This window comes from Arvicanthis niloticus, chromosome 15, assembly GCF_011762505.2.
Source record: "Arvicanthis niloticus isolate mArvNil1 chromosome 15, mArvNil1.pat.X, whole genome shotgun sequence".
Taxonomy (NCBI): Eukaryota; Metazoa; Chordata; class Mammalia; order Rodentia; family Muridae; genus Arvicanthis; species Arvicanthis niloticus.
Window position 1 is genome coordinate 443956 of NC_047672.1, and position 16490 is coordinate 460445.

The 16490-nt window shown below is 40.1% G+C and overlaps 1 protein-coding gene across 4 annotated transcripts in view; it reads right to left on the bottom strand.

Moving 5' to 3' along the window:
* Hycc1 (hyccin PI4KA lipid kinase complex subunit 1) overlaps positions 1-16490 on the bottom strand; it is a 156499-nt gene that overhangs the window by 22224 nt on the left and 117785 nt on the right. For 3 of the 4 annotated variants that reach the window (XM_076913225.1, XM_034519190.2, XM_034519191.2), the window contains one exon: positions 11926-16244. The exons of the other annotated variant lie outside the window; for it this stretch is intronic. In XM_076913225.1, coding sequence (XP_076769340.1) covers positions 15670-16244 — 575 coding nt within the window. In that variant the 3' untranslated portion in view covers positions 11926-15669. Of the gene's footprint in view, positions 1-11925; positions 16245-16490 lie in introns of those variants that run through there. 4 annotated transcript variants of the gene reach the window in all.

Consider the following 16490-nt stretch of genomic DNA (forward strand, 5'->3'; position numbering starts at 1 on the left):
ATATTTAGCATATAATTGGCACATTTATTGTCAATGTGACCAAACTCATACAGATTTACAGACATTAGTTTGCAAAATGTAAAATGGGTAACCTTGTGGAGAGTCTTTAATAAATATACAACCTATTACACATCTATTAAATCTATTAAACTAAGAGTTTAAAATAATAAAACCCAAGGTTTGGAAGTACTGGTTGGTGAGATTGGAATTACAGTACATGTGTTGCTGGGCTATGCAAATTTCATAAGGTGTAACTTCAAACAGCGGAGACAGAGAGGCCTGTTGGAAGTCTTTAACTGTTTTATTAGCTACTCAGAAGCCCCACCCATGATTCATTAGCTGGCTTCTTTTTTCTTTTATTTCTCAACAAACTTGCGCACAACCTCACGTGTATATACACGTGCGCGCACACACACACACACACAGATGCACATAAAGTTACCAAACTCTCATGACAAGGGCCTTTATCACTATGCCATCTCACCAACTTGAATATTTCTTTAGATATATAGATTCTATCTCTATCTCTAGCTATATCTATACATAAAGAAAGAAGGAAGGAAAGATAGTTGATACATAAAGACAGACAAAGACAGATTGATAGGTAATGAGAGACAGGGTCTTATATGGTGCAGGCTTGCTTTGAACTTTCTATGTAGGTGATGCTGACCTTGAACTCCTGATTCTCTTTCCCCTACTTCCCTAATATTGGGATTTCAGGTATTTGGCCAACATTCAGCTGTTTGTTTTGTTTGCAATAGTCCTTCTATGTCTTGTTACCTGGTACCTCATAGCCTATGACCTCAAACTTGGAATCACCCTGTCTTAGCCTTCTGAGAGCTAGGATTATAGGAATATACATGACTCCTGGTGTAGCTACTTGTATTACACATGCTAATTATGTTCCTCAAAAAACCTGTCTGCATGAGTGTCTGCATGTAGCTTCTGGGAACCTGCTCCAAGCTGTTTCTGATTGGTAAATAAAGATGCCAACAGCCAATAGCTGGGGATGACAGACAAAGGCAGGATTTTAGGATTTCCTAGGCTTGGGGACTGGGAGCAGGTAGGAGAAGAGGAGATGCCTGATGCTCAGTGGGGAGTGTGGACAGAGGTGTGAAACAGAGGCTGATGGGCTAGAAAAGCAGGGAGAGCACCCTGGGCTCTAGGCTAAGAAAGCAAGGCCCAGAGAGTGTCAAGAGTGGGTCTGGAGCAGCCAAAATGGAACATAGAATTAGTAAGCAATAACTCAGGATTAACAGCATGGAGGTTAAGCAGTGGCCTGGCTATTGTGCTGCATAAGGCATATTAAAATATAAAGGCTGTGTATGTGTGTGTGTGTCTTTCATTCAGGAATATAAACCATTGAGGCGGGTAGCAAACCCGCCATCAGGATTAATCATTTATTATTACAACATCCTGGCTCTATAGTTTTCTTGAAACTCCCACTTCCATTATTTCTTCAATGTAAGAAATCACATGCTTTGACCTGGCACTGGTGTGATACACTCAGCCCTCTGTTCTACCACACAGTACACTAGGCTGAGTCTTCCTCCTCCTTCTTCACCAACCCCCTTCTGAGTTTGGTTTTATTCTTGCTCTTCCTACTCAGGGAAACAATGGTAAAACCACTCTGCCCAAATGCATGTGCTAATTTCATGCATACTTTTGACTGTCTTCCTTTAGTGGTATTTCCCCTTCTTTGTTAGCCCACTGTGTTTTCATCTGGGTCTCACTACCTTCCCAGCTAGTCAGAACTTTTGGACATGGATGAGAAAAGAGCTCATTTATTACCCCAAAGAAAGATCAGGCCCTGTCCTTAGCTCCTGAAAAGTGACCCCTAGTCCCTCCATCATGTGATTTTGACCACACAGTGTTGGCTCACTCTGGAGACATGTCAGAGCCTAAAGCTATGGGGACAGTCAACAGTAGCTTTGCAACTCACTGTGGTAAAAACTCTGTGTGCTCAGTTTGAGTGAGCCATCCTGCTTGACAAGTCTTCATCTTGTCTCACACCATTGCAGGAGACATCAGCTGTGTGCTAAGTTGACCCAGAGGAGAAAGGAGGCTTCACATGGGGACTTCTGGACTCTGTGTCCCTTCCACTGGCTGGGTTTTAGTGTATCCTTGTGCTGGAACAAACCACAACAGCGCGTGTGAACTGCCTGGAGTCCTAGTGCCTTACTGAACCTGAAGTTGGTCTTCAGGCTCTCTCACTCCTCCGAACTGAGACTGTCTAACATCAAGTTCTTTCCTGCCCCCAGACCTCTACTCTTATATCTCATCCACCTACATCTTCTCCATGATCATCCTGTCACTGATTCCATTTCTTTTGTGAGTTCTCATTACACAAGATCAGTCTGATACACATAGCAAGTTCTAGGCTAGCCAAGAGAATATAGTGAGGTTGTGTCTTACAACAACAACAACAACAATAATAATGCACCCCATTAATTGTTGCTTTCTCTCATTTGAAAAAGGTTTCTTTTTATATGAAGGACCTAAACAGACAGATATAGTAAAAACTAGTTACCAAAGAAGCACATGTGTAAGTACAAGGTTCAGAATGTTAAAATGTGACGTGAACATGTTACTAAAAGGAGTTAAATTTCTGTATTTGTGTTCATACGCATATTTCTTGTATCTGTCCAGTTAATTTTAGCAAGAAAATATATCATCACAATGTCGCATCCTTCTCTTAATGTTTTTTGTTTTGTTTTGTTTTGTTTTTTGTTTTTTTTCGAGACAGGGTTTCTCTGTGTATCTCTGGCTGTACTGGGACTCACTCTGTAGACCAGGCTGGCCTTGAACTCAGAAATCTGCCAGCCTCTGCCTCCAAAGTGCTGGGATTAAAGGCATGCTCCACCACTGCCCGGTTTCCCATTCTTCTCAGCCAATTACTTTTAGTTAACTTCTAGTTTGAAGTTTCTATAAAAAAACAAAACAAAACAAAACAAAACAAAACAAAACAAAACAAAACAAAAAACTTTAAGAGCAGGCTTTCTTCTTTTTCTTTTGAGATAGAGTCTATAAAGGAATTTTTATCCAGCAGCATGGCTTCTCTGGCAAGGGATTAAATCCAAAGACTTTCTAGATCTGTGCAATCTGGTTGGAATGACACATCTTTAATCCATCTGCCTGGAATATAGACATGCCCTTAGTACACACCTTTAATCCCAAACAACAATGGTAAAGTTAGTTTGTAGAAGGAAGCACCCATCTTTGAAAGTAATGTCCAATTGAGGGGAAGACAAAATGACGAATCAGAGAAAGATTTGACAGAATAAGTCAAACATAGGGTACGCCCAAAATTCATAAGGACAGACAAGAAAGGAGACTTAGGAGCAGTGCAGAGTGAGTCAGCAGTGAAGGGCAGTTCAGTCAGTGCAGTGCAGTTGACTTCAGGCAAGGTAGTGGAGTTCAGGGGAGTTCAGTTTTAGTGCAGCTGAGTTCATTCAACTCCATTCAATTCCATTCAGTTCCGTTCAGTTCATGCAGTCAGTATAGTTCAGTTTGTAGATTCAGAGGCAGTTTTTCCAAGTAGAGCAATTCAATAAGAAGCTGAGAGAAGCCAGTTTGAATCAGTCAGCTTAGAGAGGAGTTTGAGTCAGAACAGCTGAGTTAAACCAGCCAGCCAGAGTTCAGAAAAAAACTACAAAGGGTGAGGTTATTCACCAGTAAGCCTCTGAGAGGACAATTACATTTGGTGAATAAAAGTTACTTTTACAAGAGTCTCACATTGTAGCCTAGGCTGGCTGGAACTTACTATATAGTACAGACTGGCCTCAAACTCATGTCAAGATACCTGCTCTAGCATTCTGAATGTTGAAATAACAAATGGATAAGCCACCATGCTTGGCTTAAATACTTCTAAAGCACTTGTCACCAACCAACAAACAAAACTTACAGAAATTATGGTGCTTTCATTATTTTGTGCTAATCTGAATGTTTATTATGTTGGGGTAGCTTATATAGCTGGTACTTGTCTTTCTGGTCATCTCTATTTTGAGTACTTGATTTTATTCTAATGATGCCCCCAGACAACATTTCCTAACAGTAGTAAAGTAACTAGTGTATAAAGTGCCCATTTATGACCATTTTGACTTCATGAGCAGAGAGAGGCAGATATCCATGACACTTTTGTATGACAGCCTTTATAAGCAGCCTATTGTACCTGGATCTTAGTGATTGCCAACAATTTGGTGGCTGCTCAAAGGCCTTAACCCTAGAAGAGAATCTTGTAATAGAAAGCATTGTTGAGAAAGTGGAGTTTTATGCTTATGTTTTGGCTCATTTGTTTACTGTTAGTCATAAATTGGTATGTTGGGACTAGTCTTGTTTTGTTTTTATTACAGGCATGCTTTATGCTTCAAACATAAACTTTAGCAATGGCTTTGGCAACAAAATCATTCACCACTAAAACCACATACTACTTACTGTTTTTATATCTGCCTTCACCTCTAAATTTCTGGAATGCTTCTGGTCCCAATACTACGTCCTTAAGTCTATCCTAACTAAATGTTTCTGGTTACATAGCCCCATTTCAGCAAAGCAGTCACATCCCCATTGTTTTTGTTTTTTCCCAAAAGGATGTTCAGATAGCATCTGAAGACTGGCTATAGCGATAGTGTCAAAAAGGTACATCCATTGGTCTCACAGAAGGCCATTGGCAATTCTCAAGCCCAGAGTTGATGGCAGTTTTTCTTCCTAACTCAGATGATGATGCTTCTTCTGGGGTGACAGCATGAGGAATTCTGAGGACCTTCTCCTCAGAAAACTAGTAGTTAGTAAAAACTACTAAATACTTAGACTTCTTAAATTGCAAGCAACCAGATTCTTTGAACGTAGATTCTGAAGGAATTCTGGAATTGACAGCTGATATCGATCCATAAATTGGCCTAAAAATAGGCTCATAGAGAAAATAGAAAGGAATTTAATGGAATTTAAATACATAGAAAAGGTTGTTCATTCAACTTTTATAAAGAGAAAGGGGATACACTTAGATATCCACAGATACTGATCTCTTTAGAAGGGGGAACCAAAGGAAAATTGCATTGTTTTAAGGATAAAAGGGAGAAATAATGGTAACATATAGGAAAGAATATTAATTCAAGTTATATAAAAGGGGGATATAATTATATATTCACAGTTATGAATCTCCAAAGAAGGGAGAAATAAATGAATAATTGCTTTAATTGTTTTAAGGATAGAAGAGAGAAATAATGGTAATTGTTAAAGGGTTTTTAAGTATACATGGAAGAATAAAGAAATCTAGTCCTTTGATCTCAAATGTAGGAAACAAAGTCACGGAGGGAGATAGAGAGAAACCCTAGCTCAACAAATAGTAATAATTGGTTAGAATTGTTTTAATTGTTTTTAGTTGTTTTAATTATCAAAATGAAGGTGGTTTTAAGTTTGGCGGTGTTAATGACGTTACTAATCGTCTGAGAGAGAGGTCAGAGTAGACCAGCATAAAGAAAAAAGGCTACTGAATTGATTTAATTGATTTCAGGTTGCTGGACCAAGGACACACTGTTCGTGGAGAGAGGCTCTGTATTTGTGTCAACAGGAAAGGAGAAAAGGCTTTAGACCCTTTCCAAAGCAGTTTGGATCAGACATGATAGAGAGAGACCCCTTGAAGATCTTGACTGCAGACAGGAAAGAAAAATTCTAGAAGACCAAACAGGACAGATAACATGAATTGCTGATTCCTCTACATGGGAACAGCCCTGAAACTGTCTTAGAAATAAAAATGTTTCTAGCCAAAACTTCAGCCAAATGTAGCCAATAAATCATGTTGGTTAAAGAATCCTTAAAATTCTTAATGCCATCTTTCATATGGCATGAATGAATATTTATTACAATTTAGTTATTGATCAAACTAACTCATAAAAAAGACAGTTGCCTTTCCCCTGCTCAAACAAGGAGCAAAAATTCATCCTTAGCCAATCTGTGCACCTTGCACAATCCGTACAAATATCTTTACAGAACTAAAAATTTGGTTGTAAGATTCATATATTACAGAGTGAAATACTAAGATGCAGCTCTGACAAGGTTAAACCTTGGGGATTATCAAGTGACTTGCTGTTCCAGCTCCCTGCCTGGTCCTGTCTCACCTGATGCTGTTTCCAGAGACTTGCTTCATCCAGTCTTTCAGATGGGTCCAATCAGGGCTTGAGTTAAGCCCTGAACTTTCTAAGCATACAGAGACTGGATAACAAATGCTAAAGCTAGATTTCTTAAATCTAACCATTTTTTTTTCTAATTTTCCTGCTTCTCCCTGCCCCTTAAAAAAGGAATTCTTCACCCCAAATTGGAGAGCAATAAGAGATACCTGAGGTCAACCTCTGGGCCTCCAAAGCATACATGCATACATATGAACCTTCCCCCCCCCCCAACATGATTCTGGTCCTCATGACTCATTAATCAGTTTTAATTAACCATCTCTGATAACATTAATGGCTTATCAGCTTATCTGTGGACCCAACTTTTTGTCTTTAGATTATATTTTTTAATAGACATAAAATAGAAAGTTTGTGTATAGCTTTTCCGCAGATTCTTACTTTCAGTTACCTCTCCCTCCTTTCTATCCCCTCACCCTTCCCTGCTTAGACCCTTCTGCCCACAGCGTTCTGCCCCCTCTTGTCATGGTCATGTGCTCTGCTGTACACTCTATTACTCTAACGGCCCCTTTTTGCCTTCCAGGCCTTTACCAGTATTCACTGTTTAGCAGACTACTCTAAAGCTTGTAGCTAGGACCTGCCTATAAAAGCGAACTTGCAGCATTTGTCTTTCTGGATCCAGGCTACACACTCAATATAATGTTTTTCAGACCCATCTACTTTCCTTCAAATTTCATGTTATTCTTGTTTATTGACTAAAGTCTCTGGAACATATCATTAATGGATAATGAGGCTTATTCCCAGATAGTGAACACAGCCACGGTAAACACGTATATGCTGGAATCTCTGAAGTAGGGTACAGAGTCCTTGGTAAATATCCAGGAGTTGTAAAGCTGGCTCACATGGCTGTTCTAGCTTTCTAAGGATCCATCACACTGATTTTCATTGTGGTTGTACCAGTTTTATTTTGGATTTGTGACAGGGTCTCAATATGTAATCCAAGTCAATCTGGATGGAATTCACTATGTAGCACAGTCCACCTCAGCTCTATATCCTCTTGAGTGCTGGGATTACGGCTGTGCAGCAACATGCCTTGCTCCAAATGACTTACTATTTTCTTAAGGTACATGCATATGTGTGAGAGTGCATGTGCACCGTGTGTATGCATGCACACCTGTATCTTTAGGTATCCGCAGAGGCCAGAAGAGAGCATTGGATCTCCCACTGCTAGAGTTGCAGGTGGTTGTGAGTCTCTTAATGTAGGTGAAGGGAACTGAACTCGTCTTCTGTAAGGGTAACACATACTCTTAACCACTGAAACATCTCTAGCCTCCAAATGCCTTTAAAAAACATATTTGGAAAATGTACTCTCCTAAGATTCTCTATGTGATGTCACTCAAATCTTGCAACACAAACAGCTGGGTCATCTGTGGATCAGCTTCTTTTTGGATTTGTTTTGAGACAGGGCCTGACTGTAAAGCCCAGAGTAGCCTGGACCTTGCCATGAAGTCCAGGCTAGCCTGGGACTCCTGATTCTTTTGTGTCAACTTCCTAAGTTCTGGGATTACAGTTGTGCTCCACCACACCTAGCTTTGTGAATCCATTTTTAACTCTGTTGTCACCTCAGAGATTCTCAGGATTTGTAATTCTTATATAATTCTGGAATTGTGTATGACACATTTTACAAAGAGGGGTCATGGTATGTCCTAGTGAGAAGAGAGTGGGGATGTGTAGACTATATTAGTCTAATCAATAATTCAGTTGACTTGATCCAGGTTGCAACTTTATAAGGCTTAATTTACTCTGACCCATCAGTTTCTAGGGTAAAGGTCTTTGGTGTTCAAGGTTTTTCTGTGGGTTTGTTGTGGTCTTCTGGTGCTGCGGATCAAACCCAGGGCTTCGCACACGCTGAACCTGTGCCTTAGCACCATGCTCTATCCCAGCTCTGAGTGTTAAGTGAGCCTCTGACAATTACACTTGTTTTTTCCTCTTGAGGGGTCCTTAAGTACAGACTTTTCCCTTTTTGGCCATTCAGTATCAGGAGTCTGGCTTTCAACCTCTCTGTCTCTGTATCTCTCTGCTTCTCTCTCCTCTTTCATCAGTCTTTCTGCTCTGAGCAGTTGAGGAATACAGCAACACATCCATATGAGGGGACAGCCACTTCAAGGGACAGCCACCAAGGCCAGACTCGCTTCTGAGTCTTCCCCTTCCTGGAATCTTGGCTTTCTAAAGTACTGGCTGGTTTGATGGCCTTTCCTTTGCTTTTAGGTCTTTGTGATATTGCTATAGTATGCTTGCTTCTCTGATACTTAACACTGACTCTTTTCAGGGACCCTTTGCCCTAGTTTGTGCCCAAACTCCAGCAAATTCCAAATGGAAGAAATAGCTGTGGAATACGTGCCCTTCCTCAGACTATCCTCTGCACTGGCAGACCCTCACATTTCACAAGAGGATTCCAAGGGCTCAGCTTACACTGGTGTTCATGGTTAGTTATTACAGCAAAACAACAGAGCTCAAAGTCAATAAAGGGAACAACAAAGGGATGCACAGGGTGAGATCCAGAGGAAACAAGGCCAAGGTTCCTTTCCACACCTGTATACTTGATTCAGCCAGCACCACACTCAGCTAGGGATGCTTATTAGCCACTTACTGTCCAAAGCTTGTGTTATGTCTTGTACGCTTCCTTACTCTATTAAAGGGTCTGTACTGAATGCCCAAAGAAGGCATTCAGCATAAGTTCCATGGCTGAGTATAAGCATTTTGCAGAGTAGAGAAGGCAGGAGCATTTTAGAAAGCTGTTTCCAGACCAGAGCCAAAGCCTAACTTAAAAGTTCAATGGCTTCAAACTTGGGTGTCAAGTAATTTTATGCAGTTATTTTTCTTAGTGTTGCATTGCTATAAAACCTCGGGTTGTTTCTCCTTCCTGTTAAGTGTTGTTTTTGAGAAATTGCAAACCTAGACATGATGATGAACTGCTCAATCCTCTGGAGTAGGCGTGTTTTAACAGCAGCTAGAGGAGTGTCAACATGGTTTCAGAAATTGAGATGATCTGGGGAGGGGTCTGAGACAGTCTTGCTATGTATGCAGATGCTGCTGACTGTGAACTCGATGTCCTTCCTCATGCCTCAGCCTTTCAAGTGCTAGACAGCAGCACACACCTCCCCTGGGACTGGGATGAGTGAAGGCCTCCTGAGTTCTCTCTGTGTCTGTGGGAGAGTTTTAACTTTACTTCAAGTTTCCTCCTGTGGTAGAGATGTTTAAAGCCCTAAGCCAGTGGTTCTCAACCTTCCTAATGCTGTGACACACACACACACCCCTTTTTAAAAGATTTATTTTACATTTATATTTTTAGATTTTTAAATTTTATGTATATAAGTAACCTGTTTTCAGACACACCAGAAGAGGACATCAGATCCTATTACAGATGGTTGTGAGCCACCATGTGGTTGCTGGGAACTGAACTCAGGACCTCTGGAAGAACAGCCAGTGTTCTCAACCACTGAGCCATCTCTCTAGCCCATGCTGTGACCCTTTAAAACAGCTATTCATGCTATGGTAACCCCCAACCTTAAAATTCCTTTGTTGCTATTTTATAATTCTGCTATTATTATAATCATAATGTAAATATCTGATATACAGGATATCTGATAAATTACTCACAGGTTGAGAACCGCTGACCTAACCTAAGGCACAAGCATTTTCTCAGGTATCTCTCATGACTTGGCAGCACTGTCATCCAATCTTTAGGTTCCTGGATCAATAAGAAGAGCAACAGTAAGCTTATATCTTAAGCATTTCTTCTAGTACCAGCAAGCATCCCCAGGAGAGAAGTTGTTTTTAGAAGTTTTTGTTGGGCCAGTGAGATATGAATGGGCTAAGGCATGTGCAGCCAAATCTGACCCAAATTCAATCCTCAGGACTCACATGGTGGAAGAGAATCAACCCCTGAGCATTGTCCTTTGACCTCCAGAGAGGCCAAAAGAGGGCGTTAGATCCCTTGGAACTGGAGCTGGTTGAGCCACCAGATGTAGGTGCTAGGAATTCGACTCAGGCCCTATAGTACGGCAGCACGCACACTTAACTGCTGAGCCATTTCTTGACCCCTAAGCCTGTCTTTAGACATTCTGAGATAAAATTTCTTCCTTCATATTAACAAACACACATGTAAACTGCGTATATAGAATATGCATACACATCAGCTACTCAACATAATTAAATGGGCTTTCGATATATACAACACACACACACACACACACACACACACACATATATATATATATATATATATATATATATACACACACACACACACACACACATTTGTATTCTAATGGGTATGTCATGTTCCAGTATATGGATTAATTGAGACATTTATAAATAATGCTACAATGAATACCTTGCATTTTAATGTATACTCATTTGGGTCAATATAATGCAAAACAGAGTAGAAGAGATATAGGGTCAGAATACACGGGTAAAGATTCCACTCAACTGCTCACTAACTCATTTGTAGCAATCTACTTTCCCACCAATTGTCTCAGACACTAATGAATTCTCTAGATAAATGCAAATACTAGTTCCAATCTATCAATCTGAAAAAAAACCTAAAGAACCATTTATTTTAATTTAAATGAGTATACTTTTAATATAGCAATAACTAGCATTCTGATTGCCAATGAAATACAATTATCTCATATTCTACAAAACATAGCATCATTTAGTTTCATGAAAATTGTGTTTTATTTTAAATTTTAACCTCATGAGATGGAATAGGTGAATTTGAAATACATGTTCATTTGACGGTACTTAGGATCCTATTTGACTAAGTGACAACAAAGAAAGAGTTTTAAGACCTATGTTCAGGGCATGATCCCCAGCATTTGGCAATCCTGGGCACCTACTGCCCGAGCATTTCAGTTTCCCCTTTTGTAAAATGGGGTGCTATTTCCTTTTAAACATTGTTTTGAATACTTAAGTCACAAATCAACCTCTATATAAGGCCTACAGTAATAATCCAAGAGAAATTATGGAATGACTATAGTCCTGATTAATGATTATAAAATGTGCATGCAGATATTAACAGTCAAACTGTACTAGGGGAGCCAGCTATGTGTCAGAGACGCTGAAGTCACTAGGAGTGCAGATTTCACAGGCACAGTAATAATCTTTAAGTCGTCAGGTGCTGGTTTCTACAAGTCGTCTTCAAAGAGTAGCTTAGAAAATATTTCCTAATGTACTCCTTAGATCAGCTGGGATTGTACAACCAACTGCCCACTAGAACAGTTCCTTTCTAATGGGGTTGGTTCCAGTAAACACATGCAGATCAGGAATGCCACTGTGACCTACTGTAGCCAAGAAATAAAATACTGTGATGTATCCCACTGTCAGGAAACTAGCAGCAACCCAACTTGTTGTTCCCTGTCTCCATGCCCCTGCACTGAAGGCTTGTGCTCATGCTTGTTCACTTTGCCCATGCTTCTGGTATAACAAATCAGCCAGCAGGTCAAGGCCCCTGGAGCTCAGCTTTAGATGGATACTAGTGAGGTTGTCCAGTTCCTCATCCTGGGGTGTAAAGCCAGGAGTGGGGGTTATCAACGGGCCAACCCCAACAGCTCCCTGTGGCTCTGTCCACACAGCTTACTTTCTTGTGCCCCACTGTGAAGTTCACAAATTTTTATAACAGTTTTTAGTGAATAAAATGATCTAGAAAAACACCTTTTTTTTTTAGTTTTTATTTCAACAAAACAAGAAACACTTGATGTATGAAGTACTGCATATAGAGAACATTTATACAAATGTACAAAACTTTAAAGAACTCAACTCCAGTTTATTTCATACTTTAAAAACATAAAGAGCACATAAAAATATCCAAAGTTTATTCTTAGGAATGTAAACACTAGGCATACAGTGACAAGTGTATTTGTGAGAAGAGTTTAGCATTACCACATGATCAGAAGTAAAGGTCAGAGGCACACGGTCAGTTCCAATGAGAGACAGTGTGGGGCCCAGAAAATACAACCATTGAGGTCCATGTCCACTAGCACTCTACTATAAAACATAAAACATCTTCAGATTGTTCACACTCCGTCTTCTTGGATATGTGCAAGTTACAAAGTCCAGAAGGTAGCCCATGAGTGCTTTCTGGTAAAGACTTGAGCAGTATTAAAGCATACATCTCGATTACCCAGTGAACCAGCATTCAGCAGCAAACGTCCAAGTGTAAACTTGTGCTCACTAAAGGACTGGGGTTTTAGCTTTTCACTTGGGCTGGGAAGACACTATTGTACATTACTTTCTACCTACAATGCCTCAGCAACAACATTTTGTGTTTCAGTATTTCTCAGTTACAACACTTACGCTTCCTTGGTGCACTTTCCTCTATGGAGGTCAAGTAGACATCAAGCTGCCTTAGTCTAACTCTTGGCTTAAAATCATGTTTTAGAGTATGTATCTTCCTCCACAATTTACCATTCAACATTTTAACTATGATAGTTCAAAATAGGCAAAAATCCCTTTAAACTGGGATTTTTTTAAAATCTATTTTGATTTAAAGACATATTTCCCTTTAATTCAACTTTTTACAACTGAGTGATATCTGCAGAGTTGTTGGTTTATAATTGAAAGGGCAATGAAACACTACCTTTTTAAAAACAAACAAGTTGTTCTGGGATTCCTGCTCTTCAATGCTACAGAGATGGACTTAAAGAGTTCAGGCAGTGTCCCTGCCATTCAAAGGTGCTTTCCTGAGGCTCCTGGAAGAGGAAGGGTAGCACCTGAGCAGTGGGATCCTTGGAAGAGTCTACTCTGCTTCTCTCTTCTCTTCACTTGGATTGCAGAAAGAGGTTCATGGCAGGCACAGCTTCACAGGAGTGCAAGGGCTAGGTCAATTCAAGAATCCCTATCTAGATCTAACTATGGGGTGCCAGACCCCGTTTTGTGTGGAATCCTCTTGGTAAAAGCTATTCCCCTGGGTCCATGAGATGCCTACACTATCAGCATCTTTATAAAAACTCAAATACAAAGCCACACAACTTCTCACATTTGAAAGATGAGTAGGAAAGAGTAACTAGAACAACTATTGCCACAGTTAACAGCATTCGACTTTAACAGCTGGTATGAAAGCCTCCGATGTACACAATTCTTTCTTGAAATAGTATCAAAAGTAGTATAAAAGAATTTTATTGTTCACATAACTCCCCACTCCAGAAAATCAATTGGTGTAAATCATTTGGAACAAAACTTCAGACTCATTCCACTGTGTAAGCTGTTACTGATTTTGTAAGAGAGAACGGACATATGTGCAAATGTGCTGTATCACATGTAACAACTCAAGAACAAAGGGGGGCTTTCCTACTTAAAACCTGAATCTGAAGCTCTGGGTTCATTTATGACCAGTAAGCGAAGCAGAAGATGCCACATTTTTATACAGAAACAAGTGAGAAGTGGGAATTTAAAATGAGAGCCTCTAAGAAGTCACATGTCAATGTTATTAAAAAGCTACTTGGTTATCAAAAAATATGACAATTATGACAATCTAGTATCTAATACACCTGTGCTTGAGAACTGTGAGACCACTGCGGAGCCTACATATTAAACAAGTAGTTAGCACTTTGAAACTGTCTTCACAAAGACAAATGTACAGCATCACTGGGGACCTTGTTAAAATGCCAGCTTTGATTTACTAGGTCTGCCCCTGAAATTTTAAAGTTTTATTAAGATACTAGGCGACACTAATGGTCTTTGGACCACACAAGTAGCAAATGTCTACAACAATATCAAAATGAGGTTTCATTATGATAGCTGACTATTATTCTGATCTCTTGTTTCTTTAAACTGACTCTGTGCCTAACAAGCACTTCAACCTGCCTAATGACAATCTTTTAAATTTCTTCTTAATAATATCAACACTGTTAGTAACTATGTTTTAAAAAAGTTTTTAAGGACTTACAAAAAGACAACAGGAAATTCACAGTGACATTTTACAAACATTTCACAAACATTTCAACTGTATACAAGATTACTATTATATTATTCCAATTATTGATTTTTACTGTCTAGTTACCTTAAAAGTGTTGAGGACAATTTAAGCCAGCAGTTCATTCTGTTACTGAAACTAAAATGTTATTTTATGCTAACAAGCAAGGGCCTTGGATAATCAGGTTTAAACTAGGAGGTAAGCATTTACACTATCTCAAGTGTAAACGCTTTGCACTCTGAAACACGTGGAGTTTTCTCATTTACATGAGCTGGACCCACAGGGTTTGAGAGGGTACACTAGCCATGTTCTGTGGGCACAGTGAGGGACCACAAGAAAGAAGGCCTTGGTGTGCTAAGTCAATGAAGCCATGAAGCAGACAGTGTCCCAGGCCTTCTCACTGACCTGCTCCTCTCAGTCCCAGTTAGCACCACAGCACATGCACCTCACAGGAGCGTCGGCCAACCGAGCAGACCACAGGCACTAAGTCTGTGCGTCCATCTCAGCAGAGTTTAGCTTCTGCCTTACCACATTTCTTAGTGCTAGGTTGGCAGGAGTGGGTGGTAGCTGAATTCTTTCTACATTATAACAGGAACACTTAAAGCTCACAAACAAGAAGCACACTCTTTTTCTTATGTTAAATTTAAGAACAAACACAAGCAACCCTAAGCTAATGCACAAATATCCTCTGTCCACATCTACTGTATTTTCTTTCATCATATTTTAGATAAAAAATGAACTCGTTTCCTTCATTCACAGACATTTCACTATTAAACATTTCATATTGGTATCTCGGGAGCTGTGCTACAAGGTTTACAGGGGTTTTCAGGAAGTCTTCTGTGATGTGTGCTCTCTGACCACTAAAATACAAACTAGCCAGGATTTCCAAAGTTGAGCAGCACAGTCCATTGGCTTTATGGCTGGTTACACTTTAGAAACCGAAAGGGACTTTCACCCCTGCAATCAGATCAAACACTTCAGAATGTCATCTACTAGCAGTCTCAGTTTTGCTGTTTAATATTCTAAGGACTGCAACAGAAATTCTCCCAGCTTCCCCTTCCAACTGTCCTGCCAAGCAACTTGCAGTGTGGAACAAACTGTCCCCATCCTAAGCATGATGTGGCCACAGCACATGACATCCCCACGGCTCTCAGGGCTTTGTTTTCTCACACGCCTGTTTAGTAACATGGCTTCATGGACTCACTCCTCTACCTGGGCTCGACAGCCCAGTCCTCGAACACAGAGACTCTCTTTGACTTCCCAGGGCAAATACACAACCACTGAAAAACGAGGTATTAAAAATAACCTCACTGAGGATGTAACCAACAATAACAAGTAACAGGAAAGGAGAATAAAAGTATAAAGAACTTAAACCAAGGGGAGAAGAATACCCAAGAAATAAGACCACATGTCAGCTTACTGCAAACTAAACACAGTTCCCTTCATAGTCAAAGGAGAGCCTTGAATTGAAGACACCAGGCTCCTGCCAGGACCAGGCACAAAGGACTCAGTACTTTCATAAGGGAGCAAAGCCATCTTCCAGCTTCGCTAGTTAGGAGAGAAGTAAGTTAGAAGTTAATCTGCAGACAAAGTGATGCTAATACTAGGAGGCCCCTGCTGGCCCGCTTGACACTTCATTGGAAGTTCAGTCCTTTCTGACACATAAATAAGCTTTTCTTCTTGGAGACTACAAGCAGAAAATCTATGGGCATCTGCCCCAGCAACACAGCCAATGGCAGGAGAAGGGCTACGTGGGACTGGGACACCACTGACCTGTTCAAAGGATTTACTAAATACAGTGGCCGCAGTCTTAGCTAAGCCTTGGCTGCTGGGCTTGGGCAGGGACTGGCTGGAGGTTAAGGTCAGTCTCTTCAGAGAGAGAAGCTCAAGGTTCTCACTCTGGGCTCTCTGGGTTTGTTTGCGAGCAAAGTGATCTCTGCAAGATTCCCCTGCAGTTTCTCTCTCTTTTGCTCCAGCTTTGCTTCCTCCCGACCGTCTCTGGTTCTTTCCTACACTTGTCTTGTTACTACAATTGTGACTACTGTTTGATAGACCCGACTGGCTGGTGCTAGACGCAGCCCTGGAATAAAATCCCTCGTCAACTTCAGTTATGTCCATCAGTTCTTCTTGACCTGTTAATTCTGTATCTCCTAAACAAAGAAATGACAAAGATTAATTAACATTAAGTATCTTAAGTAACTTTTAAAAGAGTAATACCAAATCAATTATATTTCAATCAATATCTTAGCAGAATTTCTTAAAGCAATAGATTACAGAACAAAAATCAAAGGATAAGTTGAAACATTTTATAAATGTCAAACATTCATTGTTATTAAATGACAGTGATTTAGAGTATATTAAACCACAAGCATGCTGTAAGCTACCCACACTACAGT